The sequence below is a fragment of the Emydura macquarii genome, unplaced genomic scaffold, assembly GCF_026122565.2.
Source record: "Emydura macquarii macquarii isolate MOO-44397 ecotype Brisbane River unplaced genomic scaffold, CSIRO-AGI_Emac_v2 contig_1644, whole genome shotgun sequence".
NCBI classification, from domain to species: Eukaryota; Metazoa; Chordata; order Testudines; family Chelidae; genus Emydura; species Emydura macquarii.
Window position 1 is genome coordinate 17216966 of NW_027131781.1, and position 25108 is coordinate 17242073.

The window sequence follows — 25108 nt, forward strand, 5'->3', positions numbered from 1 at the left end:
ATCTAGCCCTTTTGTCATAAAGATCCTCTTCAAACCGTAAATTGATTGCTAGGGTTACAAATGTGTTCCACTAATTTTCTTTTCAAAACTGTTACAGGTTATTCCTGGCCACTGCCACAATGTTTGCAGAACTGGGATCATATGCACATCCCCATGCAGCAGATATTAGCTCAAGCAATAAAACAACTATTTCTAAATAATTCCCCCATTAAAAAATTCCATTCTGTGTTGTTTCATTCTTGTATTGCATATACCTGTTCAGCACCCCCAACAGGTCTTGACAAAGACAGAGCTTTATCAATAAAAAGTATTGTATGCCAAAATTGTTACACAAAGTTACATTAAACTCTGACTGCGATCAAAAAGAATTAAATTGATATGCCTACATTAAATCCATTAGACAAACAATTAAGGTACAACAAACTTTTAAAGTATACATTTAAACTGGTTTCTTGTACCTTCCTCTGAAGCATGCGGTACTGCCACAGTGGGGACACAATACTGGACTAGATGGGCCCTGGCATTTCCCAGGTTCATAAACAGATTAATGCCCTCATTCTGCATCTACACACACAATTAATAGAAAGCAATGAGTAGAGCAATGCAGTGCCTTGTCCAAGGAGACACAGCGGGTCTGCAGCACAACCAGGAACACAGCCCAGCTCTCCTGACATTAGTTCAGTATTCTGTAAACTAGACTACACTGCCTCCCCACAATTACATAGTTACAATATGGTCTTTTATTATATGATTACAAAACACTGGGCACTGTAACACACAGTTTGACAAATAATAAAAACAAGTATAGCTTGAGGATTATGAATGTCTGAACATCCAGAGGGAAAATTCTTCTACTTTTGCCTTTAAAGGACAATTTTCTTTAGATTTGCAATAAATTCTTGGATTTAACCTATGCTTGAAGTCACAACAATTTATCCATTCTTAATATACCTATTGCTCCGCTAGAATAATATAATAGAAAGTACACTTCCCCCTAATCCTACTCCTCCTGTATGACTGATAATATAGTGCTTTGTCTTCAGATTCATCTTTATGTATAATCTTAAGGACACAAATGTAGCATTTTGCACTATTACTAACATGCTGTCATCATGACATGCAGGACCTAATGTTAGGTCCAAATTCAGCTCTCAGTTATACTGGGGTGAATGCTGAAAAACTCCATTTAAAGAGGAGTGAAATCCTTGCCCTACTGAAGTCCGTAGGAATTTTGCCCTTGACATCAGCCCAGTGGATTTACTTTGATGTACTTTTGGAATGACAGAGCAGAATGCAGCCCTTACTTCAAATATTATTGCTACTATTTGAGTTTTGAAATCATGTATCCAGTACGTAGCCATTTCCTACAATATATAACATCAAAATATAAACACAACAGACCAAGTTCTACCCTCAGCTACACCCAGACAGGCCACTGACTTCCATAGGGTTCTAATGTAGACAGTCAGTGGGATTGTAACTACAGAGAGAATGTGGCCCAATAGCAAAACCCTTCAGTATTTTAAAAGTATTTGTTTTGCAAAGTCAAATAAATACACAGGCATTGTTCAGAACCCAGGTTCAATCTGCTATCACTGAAGTAAGTGGTAGAACTTTGATGGACTTCAATGAGTGCAGAATTGGGCTCTCATGTTTATTCTAAGTACCCTGCTCATTTATCATGAACTTCTTGTTTGTGGAAAAGGGCAATTTTATCAGCCAGTTAAACTGTAGTAGTGTAAAAAGAAAGTTATTTCTGCTTCAGGTTACCAAATATCATGTGTGGTGGTCCTCAGCCATATGTGCACTTTCTAATAGAAAATTTTTTTAGGGAAAAAATAAAATCCAAAACAAATACTGGAAGGAAACTGCATACACAAACCTAGAGGGACAGTTGTCTGGAAAGAAAGACTCATATGAATAAAAACTCAAAGTTCCTGATGGGGGCTACATATATAACAACCACATGCTCTACTGTGCATTTAGAAACTTGGAACTAAAGCCATACTTTTGGAAATACTGTGCTACAGCTAACAAGTGTCAGAAAAGGAGTGTATCTGGTATCTAATACAAGTAAAAACTGTGTTCTCAGTGATGATGCAACCCCTCCATCTGCTTCTTAATACAGGAAAGATGATAGGCAAGGCAGGTTGGAGTTCTTTTGTTTTGCTTTTTAAAAACAAAACATAAGCATAGCTTTTCCCAAATGAAATCCTTATAAAAACTAGGTTTATGTTGCAATGTCCTTTTTAAGTCTCTTTCTCTGATGGAATTTTATTAAGCATGGTACAGCCTAAAAGTTAAAGATAGAAAGCTATGGCAAATATGTAACATAAAAAATATATTGTCTTCTAGTGGCAAGTAAAATAGGGCCTCAAAGTTTCCACTACATCCCAGTAGGGAGTTAAAGGTCACTGCTAACTCAGAGTTAAAAACAATGGGAAATAGAGGATGTCATTCTTTTATATTTGCACAGTGATTCTGGGTTTTCTTTGTATGAATTTACTTAGGAAACTGGGAAATCAAACAATTAAATGATTTCAAGGTTACCTTTTTTTTCCTCCATCAGAAATCAGTTCATGCCACTTTATAAAATGTCTAATGTATAAAGAAAAAATGTATTACTTCAAAAGGTTTGAACTTCCCAAGCACATAAAATATAAAAAAGTTTTCCAAATAATTTTAAAATGAAAGTGCTACTTTTTTTTTTGTAGTAAAAAAGTGAATTCCCTGCCTTATTAACCAATGAACAGACAATAAAACAACTTACCAGAGCTGCTAAAGTTATCATCAATTTATATACAGCTCAAAAATACCAAAATACAAACAAACAAAAAACTCACTTGAAATGTATAATTGTTAAATTCATAGAGGAATGAAATATACAATTAGATGATTGTTTTTAAACCAGCAAAAATGTGTCACCCTAATCTTTAGGGGTCAAATTAGGCTGCCTCTCACACACATGTACACATGGGAAGAGGAGCACCCAGAGAGGGTGTGAAAATGTTCCCCACACCTCCATAAAATCGGAATTTCACACTTCTCCAGCTATGGAGGACAGGGCCTGGGGCCAGGAGGCATATTAACTCATACGCTCTCCCTAACAGATTTTTTCTGCCCCATTTGCTGGGGCAGTATGGGTGTGGCTATAGTCAGGCTGGTCATGTAAGAGCTAATATTAACACTGCTTTTGTCCTCAGTTCCCACTATGTGAATAGGAGTTGAGAATGCTATGCAGCTAACAGGAGATGCTTAGCACTTCGAAGTATTGGGTCCTGCAGCAATACAGGTGATGTGCAAAAGCAAAAATAGGTCTTGAACAGTTGGAAATGAAAACTGAGTAACTGAATGGGGAAAAGATTTTTCCTCAGTGTTAAAAACAAAACAAAAACAAAAAAACCCTTCATTTATTTTTGTTAATTTAATTTCAATTTATTTAATTTCAATCACTGACATTTTGAAGAAATTTGTTAGAGATCCAGGACCTTCTACTTTTCAAGTAAAATATGAAAAGGCATAAGACATATTCAAAGACACCCAGGAGTTCATTCAACAAAAGTAGGGGAAAAGAAAGCAAATTTCATCTTCCTGGTATTTCAAAAGAACAAACCAAGCAAATTCCCACACATGAAAAGGACACAAATCCAATTTAGGGGACTAGAATCTTTTGCAACACATCTTTAAGGTGTTCCCATATGTACACAAAAAAAAACAAAGTCCAAATTCAGGATATAATAGCCAAATTACAGCTATGAAAATTAATGAGCCCTATCCTGATCCTACTGAAGTCAGTTACAGAACTCTCATTGGCTTTGGTGGGAACAAAATCAGGCCCAAAAGAAGCTGAGCAGCTACAACTCCACAAAGGTCTTTGACATGTAGCAACCAATAAATAAAAATTGGCTTGATTGTAATTAACTACAACAAATTAATATTTCCACAGAGCCCAATCCAACATTGAGATCCTCTAGTGCATCCCTTGAGTCCATACATGGAAGATCAGAGGTTTTGTTGTTGCTGTTGTTTAAATTGGTAACATCAATCTATCCCAAATTCTGCCTTTAAATCTTGATAATCCTACAACAATTTGTTGCAACTATTTTGCTTTGTTAAAGGCAGCTCATCATACCGTCAGTCTTTAAAGGTTAAAAAGGTGCCAATAGATGGACATACAATGTTAAAAACATGATTTAAAAGGAAGAATTTCAAATTAATTTGTAAACCACACTGAAATGGGATAGTAAGGAGCATGATGTAATTTCAATGAATTCAAAGAGTCACTTTCTAACACTTTTCCTTTCTCCAGGAACTCTTATACATGTGGAAGCTGCAACTACTGGTTTATAAAACACTAAACTCGTACATAATGTTGAGTGACATATTTACAGATTTTACAAGGAAGAGGAGAAAAGGGCCTGGGAGTTTGATTCAGGGCCAACGGTTCAGCCCACAGCAGAGGGGGATGAGCTGGAAGACTGCAGAGACTTCACTATTTAATTTTGTCGCATTCTGTAATGTCCTTATCAACATCATTTACTGTGCTTTCAGGTGGGCATTTTCAAAAGGATCCTAGGAAGTTAAGTGGCCAAATCTCACTGAAAGTCAAGGGGATTTGGGTGTACAACTTCCTTGGGTACCTTTGGGAGGGGGAGGAGGGAAAAAAAATCACAGCCTTACCTGTCAAGTGGTCAGACTATTTAGTAATACATATTTAAAACAGTTCAGTATGCATCCTGTCACCATTACCAGTTTTTAGTTATGGTTAAACCATGATATTTAATTATTTTACATGATGGATATTTACATAGAAAGTGTCAGAGGCAAAATCATCCGTTAATGGAGGAGTTTGGTCTATAAAGCACTGGATGCAATTCATACAGAAAATTCTAACTTAAACATTAATGAACACTCTTCTAAACTTTACTAAACAACATTTCAACTCCACCTACATTTAGCAATTCTGTTTACAATTTGACTCTATTAGGTATAACATGCATAGCACTAGATAAGCTTCAAAAAAGGAGCGTTGGGATGGGAAGGGCAGATGACAAACTGATGCCTTATGAAAAATGTCTGTTGAAATAATTCTGTTTAGAATCAATCTGCTCATCTATGATATTTGCTTCACATTTCTTCCATTATTCTTTGGATGCAAATATGGGCTTTGTGTTTCTCTAACCATTATGTTATTTCCCGTCCACGGCCCAGTTTTGAAGTCAATGGGAGTTTTGAGTGCAAAAGAGGTGCAGGATCCAGGCACTTAATTACTGTTGTTAATGGGGCCAAATCCACAGCCTTACTCAGGTATAGTCCTTAGCACTGAAGAATCAGCCCCTTCTCCTTCTTGCCCCCATCTATACAATATTTTAAAATTATTATTACTAATACTACACTCCTCAGTCTAGAAAATCATAAAAATTGCAGTCAGTAATGCTGTAAGGTTCTGACTTTGTTTTCTGGATATGGATAATTTACATGAACAAGAGGAATGGATATTAAAAACATAAGCAACAACATATGAAAGTAAAATGGCTACTAAATAGAACAGTTTAAAATGAGCTACGAGCAACATTTAAAAAAAATATTTGGTTACATAAAAAGCTGGAAACAACATGCCCTTCATAGTCATACTGTTTGTATGCATTTTCTTATTTAGAGTGTGCAGTAATGTTGTCATTGAATGTGATCCAGGAGCAAGTATCTACATCTGGTGGGACTGTTTCACAGCAATGATCATTATTTACTGCTTGTGCTTCTCACTTCAAATTTTAAAAACGGAACTGTTGACACCTTAAATACTAAGGAGAGACCAGTGCCTTGAACTATAATTTCACGCCATACAATACTGGGGGCAGGGTGGAAGATACTATATAATTAAGTCACTGATGAGATGGGGGGGAGATCAAAAAAGTGTGAGCAAGTACATTGTATCACTAAGATGTTTCTTACTGTGGATCTATCCAAATGTGTTTACACAACACTCTGTTACATACTATTTTAAAAAATCCACAACAGGCACAGTGTGTTAAGATAAATAACATACTGCAAAGAGAGTGGAAACAACTGTTTATTTTCAACACTTTCCCTATCAGCACACTCAGGTGTCAGGAGAGAAAGAGGTAAGAAACTTGCCACAAAGCCTGAAACTAGCATGTAACTGACACACAGCAAGTTCAAGCCAGAGAGGATGAAGGACATGGCTGCAGGAGCCACAGAGAAAAAGAGTGGTTCACGTCTGTCAGTAAGGTATAAGCTGAAGAGAATCATTATGGAAGTATTAACATCCACTCCAAACATGCAAGGCCAAATCCTGCTTGCCTCATTCACACAAGAAGCTGCACTGATGTTCAGAGAGACTTCTTGAATGAGTAAGGGGGAGAGGATGAGGGCCTTGATCCTATTCCTAGCTATGTCAAACTCCCATTGACTTCACCAAGAGCAGGACTGAGGCCCGTGTGAGGACTGGGAGTATCAGTTCCATTGGATAGGCTGAATGGTTTAAAAAAAGAGCTCGTGTTATGCTCCCAGCAGAGCAACTTCTACATTGTGAGTGGGCTAAGGCCTGCTCTTTGGATTGGTGCTCTTCCACCTTCTATTCAAACCAAAATCAAATCAAATCATATTGATAAAAAATACTTTCATTTTACTTCAGCCTTGCATGCTGAAATAAAACATACCTCTCATCACATCAAAGGCTTATTTCTTTGCTTGCTTCAACTCAAAAGGAGTCCACAGTTCACTGGCAAAGAAAGGGTTTGTTCTTTGCAACAAAAGAATCAAAAGGCAGTCTGGGAGTCTGGCAGCCACAGGGAGTGAGAAAGGTTAAAGGGTCTCAGCATGGGAAGGATTGTCTCAGTGGGAGCAAGGATCTCTATACAGGAGGGCTGATGTCAATGGAAGTGGGAGGGAAATGATGGTGGGGAGGGTTGTCATGGGAATGACTGAGAACTGGCTTTGGAAGGAACAGAGAGGAATCAGAAGAGAGTTGGATGGCCTGGAGGGGGGGACGGGGGGGGGGGGGGGACGACAGTACATGTGGGAGTTTCAAAGAGAGGGAGAGCCCATCATGTGTTCCAAGGGGAGGGAATTACCAGCGCAAGCAAGACAGGAGGAGGAGAGCGTGGTAGCCTCGATCACGTGTGATTAAATACAGACAGATTATATTTGATTAAATGTGAAAGTCAGTGTACATTCTACCAATACATAGTATTACAGAGCTATTAATTAATAGAGTGTTATAGATGTTATTTCATATTTGTTGAACTACCCAGTTAAGGACAGTGCAACAGGTTTTAAACTGAGAATACTTATTGTTTTTAATGCCTTGAATTTCATCTGCGGGTCCCCAACCAGCAGATAAATCAACAGCTTTTTACAAGGGGACCTTCTACCTTAAAATATCAGAACCTTTAGTTTACTGCCCACTCCCCAAGCACACACCATAGTGTGTGCATATGGTTGGTCATACACCTTGTCAAGAGCCACACAAGAAAAAATATTACACAAGTAAATTAACTACTGCATGAAATACAAAGTGAATTCATGAGAGTAAGGTGAAGTACAAGGGTTCATTGACATGATGTTGGGATAGCATATTTCTCACAAATGGCAATGCCATGAGCAAGTTATGCAAGTCATTCCACACAAGGGCCAATTAAACATTTACACCAGACCAGCAATTGCTCTACTCATGCCACATTTTTTAACTGAGAAAATACATTAGCAGTGTTTGAGAGAGGTATTTGTTAAACGTATGGATGCTGGTACATTTAAAAATTTACATATAAGTATCACAATCTTAAAGTCCAATATCTTGGGAACTTTTGTGGGCTAAAAACAAGTGCTGTCCCATTGGAACCCTTGTATTCTACACTGTCCAATAGTATTGTATAAAGCTCTATTTGCTGGTTTGGATGGGTCATGTGATAAATCAGACCTTAAACTTGTCACTGTTCCAGGGCTAAATATTGCAGAGCCTGCTCACAGACCAATGTAATTTGGGGCTAAAAATTCTATATTTGGGGGCAAAAAGGAAACATTTTTGTGGCAGGTTCATTTTTCAGATGTGGCACTTATTTGAAGCTGTTCAAAGATTGGCAGTGGTAGACCACCCCATGGGAATATCGATTAATGGGGACAGCTGAGGCCACCGAATGCAATTTATTATAGAGTTTCTTAGTTTATCACATGGATATCACCACAGCCATATCTGCCAGATGTAGATATTGCTATGTACAAATGTGCCTAAATACACTATACGAGCTCTTCTGCAAACTTACTTTGGATAAGGTTTGATTTTTCCTTCATGAAATATGGCTAAAAATATTAACTTTTCTTTCCTAATGGATGACAGGCATCACAAAATATAGTGGGATGACATCATACATCAAGAAAGTGAATCCCTGCCATCTGACCATAATGGAGATCTGACTACACAGTATAATAGATACAGAATAAATCTCAGTAGCAGCTAGCAGGAGAGAAAGCGTCCCCTTTTACAGCTCAGATTTGGTTGTTTCTTGTGTATTATAACTAACATACTGGTCCAAATAAAGGAATTATATCATCATATACATTTTTACAAACTTAATACAAATGCTAGTGAAAATAGATGATACACACACAGTGGGCCAAATTTATTTCTTAGGTATAACTAATGTGACTTTCCCGACTTCCATATGTACATGTGTAACAAAGGAGAGTTTGGCCCAAGAGTGAATCGTGCAGTAAGACAGAGAGTAAAAAAGTCACTCAAGCAGGTAACTGTGCTATACACACAAATCAGAGGAGCTCCAACTACAGTATCACATGATAATCATTGGCCCAACATCAAGAGGTGCTGACCGTCTTCTGCACAGTGCTGAGTGCCACTAAAGGTGTCCATGAACTTCAAAGAAGGTCCTCGGCTCTTTGCAAATATTTAATAGTTTGTGGGACCATGCTCATTCCCACTGTTCCTCCTCAGGCCAGAGTCCTACTAACTTTGAAGCTGTATGATTGTATGACCTTGCACCCAATCCTGCTCCCAAACTCCCATTGGCTTCAACAGAAGCAGGACTGGGCTCCTTATTCTCAATTTTCCTGTGCTTGGTTTCTTTTTAAAACAACTTTACTGTATCACTGAGAGTAGGTGATACAGCAATTGTACAACTCAGTTTCGTACACAGTACAATTTCAATGACAACATATTCCAGCTAATAATAACCAGCAGAGAACAAAGTACTATGCTGTTTCACATATCTGAAGGAAAGCACAGGATTTTAAACAAGAAAGCCTTGGAGGTGGGAAGGTGAAATCACATTTAATATTAAATTGATTTTGGAAAAAAAAAACAAAAAAAACCCCACTCCGATTTACCAAAAATAATCATTTTGTAACAGTGTTGTCAGAGAAAACATACCATCACAGCTCTGATATATGACTTTTTGTGAAAAAGCCTAGACAACTACCAGTAAGATTAGAGTATGAATGTGAACTAAGATCAACTGCATGTCTAGCTGAGTAACCTCTGATGTCCTAGTTCCACTAACAATGTATTCACAAGCATCTTGAAAACAAACAAAAATAAATCTGTTTTCTTCTTTTTTCCCTGCATTTCTCTGACAGTAGGTAATATCTAATAGAGAACATATAGAAAGACAAAGTTATCTTTAATGCAAATATTATACAATTTTCTTGTTTAAAATGCAGTGAGATCCTTCAAGTACATATACTTAAAAAGGGGTGGGGAGGGGGAGATCCTACTCAAACAAATCTCAGGGTGCTGATGACAACATACATAATCTGTATTTCTTTACTGTGGTTATCATGATTTCCATCAGCATGCCTTGATGTGTGTATGTAGCCTTACAGCTCAATTTCCTGCATCTTATTTATAACACAAATAAAAATGTTAATTTGGCATATAATTGCTATAATATACCGCTTTGGCTATTTATTCTATTACTTATGTAGTTTCTTCTTATGTCCCACATTTTTTTTCAACTCTATGAAATGACATTGCTATATTTGGGGAAAGGTAATTTAAGAGAATCACCCACACCACAGAAACAATTTGCTGTACCTCACAATCAATAACTTAGAGGCATTCTTAATATAGATGTTAAAAGGTTAAGAAAACTGTGCAAATTAATACAGGTATTGCAAGTTGCAAAATGTTTTGACCTTTTGTTAGTTCCTTTCTGTACACCATACCTATATCTTACATTTACGGCATATGTATCTCTTAACCTATATCATGGTAAACCAGGGATCAACCATGTTATATAATAGCTCCTGTGCATCTATAACTTGTTTTTTTCCATTTGTAATTATTTATTTCTACAAAATGCAGAATGCTCAAAAAAACCAGAGAAAACACATGATCACAAAAACTATGATAGCAGGAACTTAACAAATATAGGCCACTGACAGCAAGTAAATGCAATTCTTCAGCTCTTCTAACTCTTATTTTACTTTTTTTTTTTTAAATCATAAATTCTTTATTTTTTCAGTACATGCCTTTCTGGGAGGCACACTGGTATTATGCCATATTTAAGCATACAGACACTAATGTTCTACAAAATACCTTGTCTAGAGAAAAGCAAACAAATCAACAAGTGGTTAATGTAAATCAGAATGCTATCAGAAAATTCCTGTCACTCTTGCTCCAGCTTTCTGATGGGGGAAGAAAGAGTGTTTAAAATGACCAGCCCATCTACCACCTAGTTTTATATGGTATTGGTATTTTGAATCCAAAAACACAAGCACAAATAGCAATATTTGATCAGTCAACAAAAACACAGATGTAAATACATAAGTTAGTTGCAGCATAAGCTCGTACACGTCATGTCCCACCATAGATAGGCCCTGTGCATTCAGCAGCAAGAGACATCTGCTTGCCTCGCTCTAATGATTGACAAGGACATTTAAACAGCTCGCCTTTTCCACTATACCAAAAGCTCTTCCTGTGGAATGAAGAAACAGGTTTGGGAACATCGACAAAGTAGTTTCATGAGACTGGTCAGTTTATGAACTAAGGTAATTGCTCGAGCCATTAAACGCTTTCCTACAATCTACTAATCAAGCTGCCTCCTGGAGTCAAATCACTGGAGCCAACTCCTGTTCTGAGAGAAATAGTGCTTATGTTTAGAATCCTTTTTACCTTTACACTGGATCTGCTGCTCTGGGTCTCTGGCTCCATGTTCTGGCTGTTCTCCCTCTTGTCTTTCTTAGAGGAATTAGTCCTCACCTTATAAGTGGATGTGTTGGAGGATTTAATGAATAATCCTGGGACGGAGTTGCCTTGCTGTTGCTGAGACATGGTCGTGTTGGTCTGGTGAGGGGAATTGGACTCCTCGGACTCTTTGCTACTGTGATAAACCACCCTGCTGTCAGAGATGTGGATGCTTGGAGCACAGCCCATGCTTTGTGGCCGCTCTGGGACGATTTCTAAATGTATTTATTTATTTATTTATTTCCTTCCAGTTGGTCTTTTCCCTTTGATTTAATTTTATTTGATATATTTATTTTATTTACTGAATTTTTGTTAACAGGTTGAATCTCCTTCCTGCTTCTCCGCTACGCTCGGGAGCATTGTCATCTGTCCTTGCTACACCACCACAGACGTGGGTGCTCGCCTCCTCCGGGGTCTTTGGGCTCAATCTTCAGCAGCGGGGCGCGGGGTTCAAGAACTGGTCGATTTCATGCTTTCACGGGTTAGACCTTGAAAACGGAGCCCTCTCAAACTCTCCATCGGGTTTTCTGTCAGCTGGGGAGAGGGGGAAGGGGATGAAGAGCCACACAAGCGTCTCCTGCCTTCTTGGACTAACAGGAACACTGGAACATTTCCTCTCCCTCGGCCCGAGCCCAGAGAACCGAATATTTTCCACCAGGGTTTGCAAAGTGTTACAAATTAACCTCGGGGGCTGGGAGTGGAGGGGATTCTTCCCCCCACACCTTGTCTCCCGCAGCCCCCACCACGCGCTGCGTATAGATTATCCCCGTCACCAAGATCAGGAGCCGATCCCGCTCGTTTCCTTGCCTTTATTATAATTTTTTTTTGGAGGGGGGGGGAAATCAACCCCCCCTCCCCTGCCCTCCAGTGTGTTCCTCACGCTCCCGTCCAATTCATCTTCCTCTCCGTCCTCCTCCTTCCCAGCAGCAGCAGCCGCCGCGGCGGAGGCTGGCTATTGACATTCACACACTATCCTCCTCTTGGCAAGGGCTTCGGAAGGAAGATTCCCCCCTTCGGAAGCAGGAGGGGTTTTTACCCGGCCGAACATTCCATGCAGCGGGCAGACCCAGCGAGCGCTCCGGGCTTCACTGCACACAGCCCAGCAGCGGCCGTGCAAGGGGTGGGTGGCTGGAGGAGGGGGGGGAAGAAGAAAGCTCAGCGCTTGAAGCGGGAGGGGGTGGCGCTGGGGTGGAAGGGGGCAATGCTGACAGCAGCCCTAGCCAAAACCCCGCGTAACTCAGAGGGGGGCTGCTGAGATCCAGAGGAGGAGCCGGCTCCGCTGGCGGAGGCATCAAAGGGCCTCCATGTTTTGTGGTCACAGAAAAGAGGCACCCCCCCAAAAAAAAACCCAAACCCAAAAAAAAAAAAAAAAAAAACCCACCAACGTTGCCGGCAAAAAACACACCGCGCACAAACACGTATCCTAGCGTCCCGGCTCCGCGCAATGCATGAAAATGGCGAGAGGTTTAATTCCCAGGCAGCTGCTGCTCAGGCTGGGCAGGGGAACTGCCTCCCCTCGGCGCCTCCTTCCCGTGCTCCGGGCCTGTGGGGACGCTCTTCCTACTGGGGCTTGGCAGCGGCGGCGGCGGCGGCGGCCCTCCCCCACTCCTGCCCCCGCCGCCCTCCAGAGCGTTTGCCCGCTTGCGAGGCTTCCCCCGGCGCTTCTGCCCCGCTGTTTGACAGCGGCGGCGGGCGGCGGCGGAGCCAATACGAGCACCCCCGAGCGGTGACCTCCAGCCTCTACTGGCGTCAATGCAAATGAGCCGGCGAGAGCCAATCCGCTGCGGCACGGCCGGAGCCAGGCGGCCCTGCGCGAGGGAGCCAATTTCAAAAGGCTGCCCCGTCGGGCGCCGCCGCTGCTGCAGCTACAGCCGGGCCCCTGCCTGGGCACCGACCGGGGCTGGTCCCGCTAGCGCACCGACCGCGCGCGTGGGGCTGGCCCCAGGCTCTGCTCGCCCGGACCATTGCACGGCGCAGGGGGGTCTTCACGGGGGGAAGCTGCCTTGTGGGGGGAGGCTCCTTGGCGCCAGCCTCTTTGAGGACCAGGATGACGGGACGCTGCCCCGCTATCTTCCCCCCATGACTGGGGGCTAGGCGTGGTTCCTGGGTCCCCTTCCCCAGCTCTGCCACTAGCTGCGCGTCTGGCTGCCCAGCGCTGGGCTTCACCCGAGCCGTGCCTCAGTTTCCCCTTCTGTAAACTGGGGGATGACGATACTCCCCTACCCCGAAACGGGGGTTGTGTGGTTCAAGGCCCGCAGGCAGTATGAAAACGGCAAACGCTAGGTAAATGCCACCCCCGCGCCCATGCAAACTGCTCTGTGATGTACACCATTCTCCGCCCCTGGCCTGAGGTGCAGTTTTGTTTGTGACTGGAGAGTGCAGATGTCTCACTGCAACACAGTAAAATCCTGCAGCTGCAGCAGCGGGGGGGGATTCTTGAAACTAATCTGCCAAATAAATGTGACCTGGGCCAGATCTGCTCTCTTCATTAAGGAGTACTGATAAACTGAGGTTTTGTACTTAAAGCAGGGATTCAGCCTCCATGTTGCCTATGAAGCATATGGCATAGCCTCCCCCCCAATGGCAGCACTTATGCTGCATACAGAATTATCTGATAATTAACATCTACATCTATCTGAGTTAATTTAAAAAAATTGGTCCTGTTGAGCTGTAGTAACCCTGTGTCTCATCGTTTTATGTCTTGAATGATCTCAGTAAGGAACTAAGACCTCAAACTTTCCAGATAGTTAACTCACTGAAATCTCATGCACAGGGTACATGTGAAGAAATTCACTTGAAATTAAGCTCACATTATTAGTGACTGTTGTAACTATGATCATGGAGGAGAGGCCCAATAGCTTAGGTCATTGACTTGACCTAACTGAAGTCAGGGGAGAGTAGAAATAACTCACTCTTCACTTTTCCTCTACACCTAATTTGCATGCTACAATTCTATTGGTTATGAGTCAGTGCCTGAGGGTGGATTCCTGTCAAGGGTTCTCACTGGTAGATTACTTAGCCCCAACTGACTATTACCACTCCTCCAAGGTTTCCTGGCCGCAAGCTTTCTTGGGCATCGGTGTTTGAAATGCTCCATTGCATGCCAAAGCAGCACTGCCATGGGAACTGAGCCAGCAGCACACAAGGAGCCCTTAAAGCATACGGGTTAATTCAGGAACTTAGCTTTCTATCCCAGTTCTTCCATTTCTGTAGTGCTTTTCTTCCTAAAAGCTCTCTTCTGCAAAGACTTCCTCTGAGGACCACCCCAAAGGTGCTTCCCTCCCTGCCCTGTAGTTATAATGAGTTCAGGGGGATGGGAAAGAGGAATAGTGCAGTGTTTCTCAACGTTTTTTGATACCAGGGACTGGCTTCCTATACTGCGTCAGGGAGATCTCAGGCTTCCTAGACCGTTAGGGAGATCTTAGGGACCAGTGCCAGACTATGGACCGGTCACTGAGAAACACTGGAATAGTGTCTTTAAAGAACACTAATCTAATCTAAAACCACAGACACTATAGAGCAGAGTTAAGTTTGTTTCGGTGCCTTAACTCCATATGCTTGAAGTGTTTGGATTTCTTTTAACCTTAATTCTGAATTTCTTGGGTTTGTAATGCTTCGTTTGGGGATAATTACAACATCCCTGTAATGTTTTATACCTTTAACTATACTATATTTATAAAATATACTTTCAACCTTAACTTTATCTTAATACTACTTTTTGTCTTCAAACATTTGTTAGTGGTGGGAGGGCTGTGTCCAGTAGGCAGTGAATGCAAGAGCACCAATATCATGCATTTAAGTATATTAAAAATGTTGCGGTAACCATAGATGTTTGCACTACTCTATGTTATAGACAATGTCAATTGCTTAAATGCTCTTTATCAAGTAATAGATGTAACTAAATACAAAAAGGAAGTGTTATTTGAGTGTAATGCAGACTTCTAAGAATTCTCTTAAGATCACAGATGTTCAACTAATCTGGTATCAATGTGTGAATTGTGACAGTACAAATGCTAGACAGTTTTAGAATATACTACAAACACTTGAAAGTACTGTCTCCTGTGCAGAGTCTGAAGTGCCAGCACAGCCAATACCACTACCTAAATTATTTAACCAATAACGAACACTTCAGCCATGGAAAACAGAACATATAAGTACCCCCAAAACCCCGTAACTCAGTTAATCTTCTCTCAAACCTCTGAAAACAGGAAACTGAGAGTTAGGGTAATACAAACAAACTGAAAACCAGGAAATATGGAGTTGAAGGACGGACCATCCCCACAACACAACCTTAACTCTGTCCTTTCAAGTAATGCCCCAACACACCCTTAATACACAGACTAGCACTGTGCCCTTACAGACACTACAGAACGCTCTGTGAACAAAGCACATGAGCACTGTCAGACAAAAATTAACACCTCCGGATTCTAAGGCAAAATGTGGGTGTAGGTCAGGAATAGTGAACCGGAGCAACTTGCACACAGCCTGCACTCAAACACTGAGCCTGCTCCACACAAGAATTGCAAAAAAGTTACCACCTCTTCATCCAGGCCCTCAGGATTCCTTCTGAGACATTGCCATTACTTATTCGTCACCAAGGACTAGAAATCAGTCATGTACGCCACCGGACTGCTGACAATCCCCATGGCAAGACGACCCATTGTGCACCACTACTGACAGAATGACAGAACTCAGCACTGAAATGAAGCATAGAGGAGCCCTCAAGGTACATGCGCACCTCTCCTCATATCACAGTGACAGCTTTGCCAAGCTACTCTAACTTATCCCTCCACCATTCAGTACATCTACCCTTAACACAATAAATGCAGCTAGTGCATGTAGATAAATGCTGGAATCATAAGAATGTAAGAACGGCCATACTGGGTCAGGCCAGTGGTCCATCTAGCCCAGTATTCTGTCTTCTGACAGTGGCCAAAGTCAGCTGCTTCAGGGGGAATGAACAGAACAGGTAATCATCAAGTGATCCATCCTGTTGCCCATTCCCAGTTTCTGGCAAACAGCAATCCCTGTCCATCTGGCTAATAGCCAAATCTCTAAAAGATAGAACAAACAATGACTTAGTCACTCTTTGTGTCTGCTTATCACAGCACCACCTTTATGCAGCCATTCCCAGTGTCTATTGTCAGCTCCCAGGGGCAGAGTTAAGGTTGCATTGCAGGAGTGGCACGTTCCCAAACTGTATTTCCTGATTTCCAGAAGTTTACGTTTGTGTTACATTAACTCTTTGTTTTCTGGTGCTCAGAGGCTTGAGTGTAGCTGAATTCAATGTTCTAGAAGGGCACAAGGCACCACGAGGCACCCTTAAGTCTGTATTAACCAAGGTTGGGGGCAGTTCATTTTCTTGCTCTTTTTAGAAATAACTTCTTAGCAGCCCCATGTACCACAGCCCAGCTCTCCCCCTCCATTGCCTCTGGCTCCTTGGCAGTGATGAAACCAGTCACAGCAGGCACTGGCTGCCTGTTAGTCCCTTTACTGCTCCTGCATCATCATCTTATCCCCCATCTCACTGCCTGTCCAGCACAACCCAGCCCTCCTTCTCACAAAGCAGTGTGCACTGATGTAGGCCCATAGGCTGAGGAGCTGGGAGGAGGATGCAGGAATTGTGCTGGGACTGAAATGGAGTCTGGGGGGCCCCGTTTTGAAGTGGGGACACAAATGTGAAAAGGGTGGAGTAGGGCAGTTCATGAGGACGGAGCTGAACACCCTCCCAACATCTCCTACTGCACATCTCTGACCCCTTCTTTCCACCCCACACTTCCTTGCACTGCTCCAATCCTCCCACACACTCCCTCTCACTGCTCAACCCCCCGTAATCTTTACAATGCCCAGATTCCCTTCCCTCCACATACCCACTGCTCCGCCCACCTTCATCTCACCGCTGCCCTAAGCCTCCACAACACACATGCTGTTTCAAGCCCCCAGATCGCCACACCACCCTTACCCCCTCATCTTGAGACCAGTCATGTGTGCCACTAGACTCCTGGCAATCCCCAGGACCGGATGACCCCTGTGCAGCTGCAATACTGTCCCCCTTGCCACTCCATGCCCCTGGCAACCTTGGAGGAGCCATGGAAGGTGAGAAGGTGGTGGGGTTTGGAGAGGTGGGAGCGGCTCCATTTATTGCAGTGGGCGTTCTCATCCCCCCCCCCCCCTTCCTGCAGTTTCAGTGCTTGTGGGCATGTGCCATGCACCAAGCATGCCAGTTCTTAGTTCCTTGTCAATTCCATTCTCAGCTCCTCACTCCATCTCAATACTGTGCTTATGCCAGTCAGCTCCCCATCCTAGCCTCAGCACTGGGCGGGCAGTCTGGTGGGGGACAAAGGTGGAGGGAGTGGATGTGGAGAGGCTGAGCTGAAGGCCCCCTCCACACCTACTGGACAGTTCTGACCTGCTCCTTTCCCCCCTCTCCCCCGCATTGCTATGATCTCCCTTCCCCCTCCCCTAGAACCAGCAGCATTGGGGGCCAAGGGGAAAGGGAGAGTCTGGACCCCCTTCTCCACTGCTGAAGGCAGCATGGGGAAGAAGGGGATTTCTGGGTTCTTTCCACTGGGGAGCAGTGGAGGGAAGGGGATCCTGGAGCCCATTTCCTTGGTCTGGTGAAACAGACATGGGGAAGAATTGCAGGCTATGGAGATATTGGGTGGGGCATGGAGGACACTGCTGGCTCCACTTCCCTTTCCAAATATTTCATTGGAGGGGAAGGTGGCCCCTGATGTTTCTACTCTGTCAGCACTTTGGAAACCTAGTTCTTTATAACTGGCTTTTCAAAAACGTATGCATTTGGACGGTCCCTTACACTAATAAGGGTAATTTACTAGGCTAGCACTGGCTCCTTGATAGTGGTATAAGAGCACAGCCCTCAAGGACAAAGTAGAAGATCTCCTACCTTGCACGCACACACCCCCACTTTCCTCCTCCCTGATCTTTTTTCCATAAAAAAAGTTATACGAATTTGAAAATGCTACAAGCAGCTCATGTTAGGGAGCTGGGTATCAGGAACTGCTTGAAAAAGCGACCCCGTAATTTGGTTTCTTTTGACCATACTCAATTCCACTTTTCAGGAACCAAGCAAAAAGGATGAGTCACAATTACATGACACTAGCTGCTTACTACAGTTTTTCATCTTTCCTCCGTTAATGCTAATTTTCTTGACAATATTTCTAAAGTAAAATCAGAGTCTGCTTGTGATGCACATTAAAATACTGCTCTGAAACCTGAAAAGTTGGTCTCACTGTAAAACAAATCCCCGTCAAATGCAAGCGGAGAACAACTAATGTGCACAACACACATTCTCTGAAAACTGCCATGGGCAGGACTTCAACTCACAGTGCATGGGTGCAGTTCAGGTCCAATGACCACAGCGTGTCCCCTTCAGCCAGGCAGTTATAGTGACTGCAGCTGCAGACTGTTAACAGAGCCTAGACTTGCTGCACATGCACATTTCTCTCTCCGAGGCAGATCAGTTTAGCTCTTGCCAACGCTCATTTTTTTCAACATTGGTTCCCCAAAAGGGCCAATGGCTGCTGTTAGGGTGACCAGATCGCAAGTGTGAAAAATCGGGACAAGGGGTGGGGGACAACAGATGCCTATAGAAGACAAAGCACCAAATATCAGCACTGCCCCTATAAAACTGGGACATCTGGTCACGCTAGCTGCTGTACACTAGCCAAGATAAATCCCCACGGTTAACATTAGTTTGGGAGGACTAGAACCATAGCGCCTCAGTCTGCACAAAAAGAGTTAGAAGAACCAGGTGGTTTTGTCAATGGGTGGGGGCTTTATAGGGAGGTAGTATTTCAGGACCCCAAATTTGGACCACTAACCTTATCCTGCACTGCCCAGAGGGTACAAAAAGTTTCAAGACAATCCAAATCAGCATGTGTATTTCAGAGCACTTAGAAGAGCCATCTTTTAAATAATAGGCAATTTAATGAGTATAGTGGAGTCGCAGCTCTGCTATAATGAAAAATAAAATGCATGTGTAATATATTAATTCAATCAAAAGCTCTTGATCTATTTAGGTAAGTAACAACATACGATGGTGTGTGTGTGGTTATGACATAGGTGGGTTACGAGGCCCAAAAGCGATGGCCAACACTTCCAAGAGGTGTGGCTTTCCAGTATAACCACATTACTTGCATTGTTACATGGTTGTTATTTATTTATTGGTGCCAGAGCCTTACATCTATCCTGAACAAAGTTCTCTCTTTTGTCCTTATAGATCAGGTTCAAGCACTGGCAGTGGTAGCATTAACTTCTCCCACACCACTGATCTGTGACCTCTTAGAGCCAGATGATAACTGTCCCCATGCTCAATCAGACCTTCAGAACCTCTACGAACAAAGAAGCCAGATAGTGGTAACTAAGTCAGGCAGAAAGTATTTGTTTCAAAAACTAATGACAAGTTTTAGAAATATCTTGTCCTCATTGTTCTCCCACTTCCAACTTATCACGCACTAAATCCCACTAGTTAAAATGCACTGAATTGTTGTAAGACTGACTCGATGAAGACAACAGTGTAATTGCTGGCTCTACTAACAAGTGGTTACTGCTGCTAGCACTGCAGAGTCAGCATAGCCAGGGCAGAGGGAGAGGGAATTCTATTCTCATGCATCGCTAAAATCTTCAGCTAAATTCCCACTGTACCTTTATTACTGGTGGTGGTAGAGACAAGGAGCACAACTTAATTTTCAGAGATCCAAGTGCAGTTTGCAGTGCTGACACCTAGAGTGAAACTTTTTTTTACTAATAAACTGAACAGGTTTGATGTGCAAGTTATAGAGAGAATAAGTGCAGAAGTCCATGATGTCATTCTTCTGACTCTAGCCAAATTTTAAAGTTAAAAATCTTACATTTTTGTTAACATTAAAAATAGATCTTTTCTGTCCCTTTTTTAGTTGCCAGCAGAAAAATGCTACTGAACTGATAGCTCGGCCTGTCCAAATCAGAGACAAATGTAGGGGGGAAAATCATTTATACAGACAACAGTACTAGAATATCAACCTTTACATATACAGACGCAAATGGACACACACACACACAAGCACAACAGCTTTCCACTTTCTCCAAGTTTTTGCGCCATGGCACTACATATTTTAACCAAAAACAATTCAGGTATTTTTAAATCTCCAAAATTAGCACCCAATCCTAAAAGCCCTTCATGCAAGAACTCTGCTTTCAGTAGAAGTCTGGAGTGCACATGGAGTGCATGATTCAGCCCTTTGTATTTGAAAAGTGAGTGGAGAAATACTACTGAGGCAATGCTACACCAATGAAAATCCAATTAGAAGGGAAAATAGTTTTTTAACAAAAAACATTGGCATGGGCCTTGGTTTTCAGGCACTTGTCACCTGTGGCCATGTCATGTTTCCCATTTTTATTTAAAGGGCTGTCGCTGATATATCAGAAATAGTATTCCCAGCTGTTTCCAGAGTGTTATGTTCCAGAGTGTTATGATATTCAGGATCTAGAATTTGCAAAAATATAAGTAAAAACTTCAAAATTGTATGCCCTGTTCTAGCACAGTTATTTCACCTTGTGTCCTACTGGTTTTGTTTTGGAAGGGGAGGGGCTCATTTTTGTTTACTTGCTGCAGTGCAGTTCAGGAAACTGTAGGCCCTGCTATTTAAGAGAGAAGGAAAGAGTACAAAAGAACAGAGGAAAACAGAATCGTAGGCGTTGACAAATGGACGGGTGGAAAGTGTAAGGGCCGTATAGACTCAGTAAATGAGGCGTCAAGCAAGATGGTTCTGTCGAGAGAACTCAGAGGTTCACTAGTTTTAAGGCGAACGAGGCAGGCTGCTTACAGAGAACAAAGTTGAATTTAACGAGGAAGGGCGTGATCACGGACTGCAGGGTACAAGCAAGGGCCATGGAGTAACTTGAAATGATTAAGTGAACAGCTTGACCCCTGGGTGAGTAGGAGCTGTAACACATTCCAAATCATTTACAGAATATACATGTAGGCTTAAAATTTAAAAGTACAATTACATTTCAAAACATTAAAATCAGGTTTTTTTGTCACCCATCTGCCAAGTCTTGATTTATGTTGCCTATCTTCTGTCAGCTTCCTAGCCATCTCAAAATCTACTTTAGAATGACCCTCCCTGATCTTTGCAAAAGATTCCATGACCTTATACCACCCAACCCTGACCTTTTATCTACCTCTGCTCCTCCGGTTGCATTCCTGAATATTTCAGGGTAGAAGTATACTAGAATAGGGAACTGTGAGCTGACCTGAAGCAGTGGTGGGAACTGTCATGAACCAGAGAAGGCTGGGTTTTGCCTTTCACTCAGAGAACAATCTTCCAAAAACAACCTCCTGCCCCCCCAAAAGGAACTGTAGATCTCTGCATCCCATAACTTCTCTATGGCCCTAAAAATGGAAAGCACCCTGATTTGAAAGTCTGGCCCGCAGGGTGACTAGTAGTTGCTGCAAGATTCAGACAATTATCTGTACTGCGTAGGGGTTCTTAAACTTTTTTTGCTGGGATCCTCTTTGAAAATATTTCAGGCTGTGACGATTCCCTGCCCCCCAAAAGTGATGATCCTCCATGCCTGCTACCCTCCCTCATGTCATGCCACCCTTACGTCTGCACTGCTGCTATGGGTGGCACTGCCTTCAGAGCACCCGGCCAGCAACCGCTGTTCTCTGGCCACCCAGCTCTGAAGGGCTCCGGCATGGCATGTGCGGGGACTGAGAGCTTGCGACCCCCTCATAATAACCTTGCGACCCCTTGAGGGGTCCCAACCCCCAGTTTGAGAACCCCCTTTGCTAGAGAATCCAAGAGGATTACAGAACAGACAGTAGACCAGCAATTTTCAAACTTTAGTACCTAGAGTCCTATATCTAAAACATAAAAACACTTGGTGTATGCACCGCACAGTTAGACGATGTCACCCCTTTTTCTCCCCTCATCTCCTCCTTCCCTCCCCACCAAATGTATCAGTCTCCTCACTCACTGCAGTCTCTGCTCAGTCCCATCTCTTCTCCTGTCTCTTTTCCCTCCCTTCACTCTCCATAGCTCTCTGCCTTCCTTTCTTTCCTGTCTCCAGATTTTGTGAGACCCTCTTCTCCCAAACCTTCCCTTTCCCCAGACATTCCTCCCTCTCTTTCCAGATTTCAGTCTGTCCTGCTTCTCCCCAAACCCTCTTTCCTCAGAATCCCTCCCTCCCTCTCACTCCTCCAAACCCATCCTCCAGCACTTCTTTTCCCTTCCTCTTTTCTCCCCCCAGCTCCTGACTCACTCCTCCTGCTGTCTCAACCCCATTCTCTGCACCTTTTTCCCCTGAACAACCCAGTCACCCCTCTCCTCTGTGTTCTTCCAAAGTCCCCCATCGCTGTTTGCATCTTCCGCTATTCCTCTGCCCTAAGGCCTCTCTACAGCTTACATCCACGTCCCCCTCACTCCACCCCTGACCAAGTTCCCATTCCTCCTCTCTGCCTTTTATGGAAACCCCATACCACATGCCAGCACCACTGCTGTGACCGCCAACCCCGCCCTAGCGCCTGGCTCGGTTAGGGAACGGCAAGGAGGAGGAGCAGGTCTCTCCACTCCGCAGCCTTTGTTGGCTCTGGAAACCAATTGGCCTGGGGCGCATGTCGCAGCTAGTGGGACACAGCAGGACTCAGTGGAGCTAAGATTCAGGGGAGGGAGATAGGCCCAGAGAGCAGTGCGAAGGTCTGGTCCCGATGAGCTTTTAACCACACACATGCAAGGACTGGCCATGGCCCAAAGGGAAGCAGATGGCTGAATCTCAGGTTGCGTTCGGAGGCTGGAGGAGCAGCAGGAGAACGTGTCCTCAATGGAGCTACAGTTCTTTTTCACCATCTCGAGGTTGTGTTTTACTCCCATTAATTCTCTTTCCAGGGAGTGCACAGTTCTGATAGAACAGATCTGTGCACTAACCTGATTCTGGGTGAATTCCTGCCTCCCCAAGCTCTGGGAAAACCCAGCAAAGAGGAGTCCCCCACCACACACTCACCACTGTCTTCCTTCTGTCTCCCAGATCCCCTCCAACTCTGAGTCTCTGCCAACCCCTCCTTCCCCCACCTCCACTGCTGCTGGTGGATAGGCAAAAGGCAGCAACCAGACCGGGACCCCCACATACCTATTCCTTGCCAGTTCCAGACAGAAGACCCAGGTACAACCTCCTGCTTGCCCAGGTGGGGGACAGAGCTTCCCTAGAGGCAGGAAACTGCACTGCAGCTGCCTCCTTTCTACCTACCCACTCAGCTCAACAGCTGATCAGCAGCGCCAAGGAGGAGAGATTTGAGGCTGATGCTGCCCAAAGCAGCCTCCGACTGCTCTCTTTGCTTAGATCGCTCCTTGAGCCAACCCAAAGTTTGTGGGGAGGGGAAAGACCAAAGACAATGTTGCCTCCCCCAACCCCCACTCCTGTAATTACAACTGTGTTTCAAAAGCAGCTGTCAAATGGGAAGTTATGATCGTGGAGGATTCATTCTCTGTTCCTGCTGGTGAGTTTCCCCAGCTCTCCTCCTACTGAATTTATCTCAACCTATATTTAATTCAGAGTGCGGAACCCCCTTACATGCCTGTCCTTTGGGCATGTTTTGATTTACGGAGCTAATTATGAAAGACTTTCCCTCCCCCTCCCAGTTAATCAACCTCCATACTCTGTTTGTGGTCCAAGTACCATCTGGGCTACATACACCGCAATTTGAGACCCTCTGGCCTAGAAAGCTAGGGTTACATTTTATATGTTATTCAGCTGGTTTGGATTTATCCTTTTTTGGCCACATTATTTCTGTTCCTTTAATGTTTATAAAAAAGAATTTTATATATGCATCATTATGTTGGGTTACCTGATTACTGTAAGTCAATTTAGACAAACAGGATCCTTAGGTTACCTTGTGCCAACTTGGGGAGATGCATAATTAAAGTGGGACAGAAAGGAATCAGAGACACTCTCAGCCTCGTGGCAGTAGAAATGAACGTTGGCAACATGTCAGCATTAGAAATTCAAAAGGTTTCCAAAACGACTTTTAAGGACTGAGTGCCTTGGGGACAGACAGCCCTCACCAGTTGCTGAAGTTGCTGATGAAGGGCCAGATTCTTCCAACCTTACTCATGCTGGGTAGCAAATTCCTGTGATCATAGGAGCACCACTCCCATTTACTTTCATTGGGACTTGTGCATCCAAGTCACTTAGGCACTCTGAAAATCCCACCCTACATGGTGGCAGGATTAGGCCCTAACTGAATACTTATTAACCAGTTACCGTTTTCTGAGGTGAATTTCCTAACTTTGGGCCAGATTCTTATATGCTTACTCTCACTTAGTAGCTTCTTACTCATATAGTCCCATTGACTCTGGGATTTCTTGTGGAATAAGGCACTACCCTTATTCATGTTGGGTATCAGAAACTGGGCCATTTCATTATATGGGTTTTGTACCAGGAGAGGTGTATCCTACCATCGACAAGATAATCCAGAGACAGTCGAGCAAGTGTTGTCCTTATTTTAAAAAAAGTTCCACGTAATGTTTCAGGTCAGGTATTTCTTTCAGTGGAGTCAGGCTTTACTAAGGGTATGTCTTCACTGACGGCGGCAAATTCGCCGCCATCAGATCAATCTATCTGGATCGACTGAGTGGTCAGTGAAGACCTGCTCGATTGATCCAGAAGTTGACGCAATGAAACCACCCCTTCAAGTGGCATAGCGCTGCGTCGATAGGAATGCATTTCCCATAGGCGCAGTGCAGTGAAGACACCGCATAGGAGAGGAGTTACAAAGTTGACTGGAGTTACGCAAACTACTCTGCGTAGCTTGTGTAACTCCCAACGATTGCTGCTGAATTTCCAAGTAAATGTAGACCTGGCCTAGGTAAATCCATTGTGATTGATATG

At 43.4% G+C, this 25108-nt stretch overlaps 1 protein-coding gene and 1 long non-coding RNA gene across 6 annotated transcripts in view; one reads left to right on the forward strand and one right to left on the reverse strand.

Moving 5' to 3' along the window:
• The window catches only part of PDE8A (phosphodiesterase 8A), a 222922-nt gene that overhangs the window by 148729 nt on the left and 49085 nt on the right, over positions 1-25108 (reverse strand). For 2 of the 5 annotated variants that reach the window (XM_067555746.1, XM_067555747.1), the window contains exon 1: positions 11147-11544. The exons of the other annotated variants lie outside the window; for them this stretch is intronic. In XM_067555746.1, coding sequence (XP_067411847.1) covers positions 11147-11407 — 261 coding nt within the window. In that variant the 5' untranslated portion in view covers positions 11408-11544. Of the gene's footprint in view, positions 1-11146; positions 11545-25108 lie in introns of those variants that run through there. 5 annotated transcript variants of the gene reach the window in all.
• Positions 11339-12125, forward strand: LOC137158133 (uncharacterized). Its single transcript, XR_010921301.1, has 2 exons — positions 11339-11439; positions 11538-12125. It is a non-coding gene; the product is annotated as an uncharacterized lncRNA (long non-coding RNA).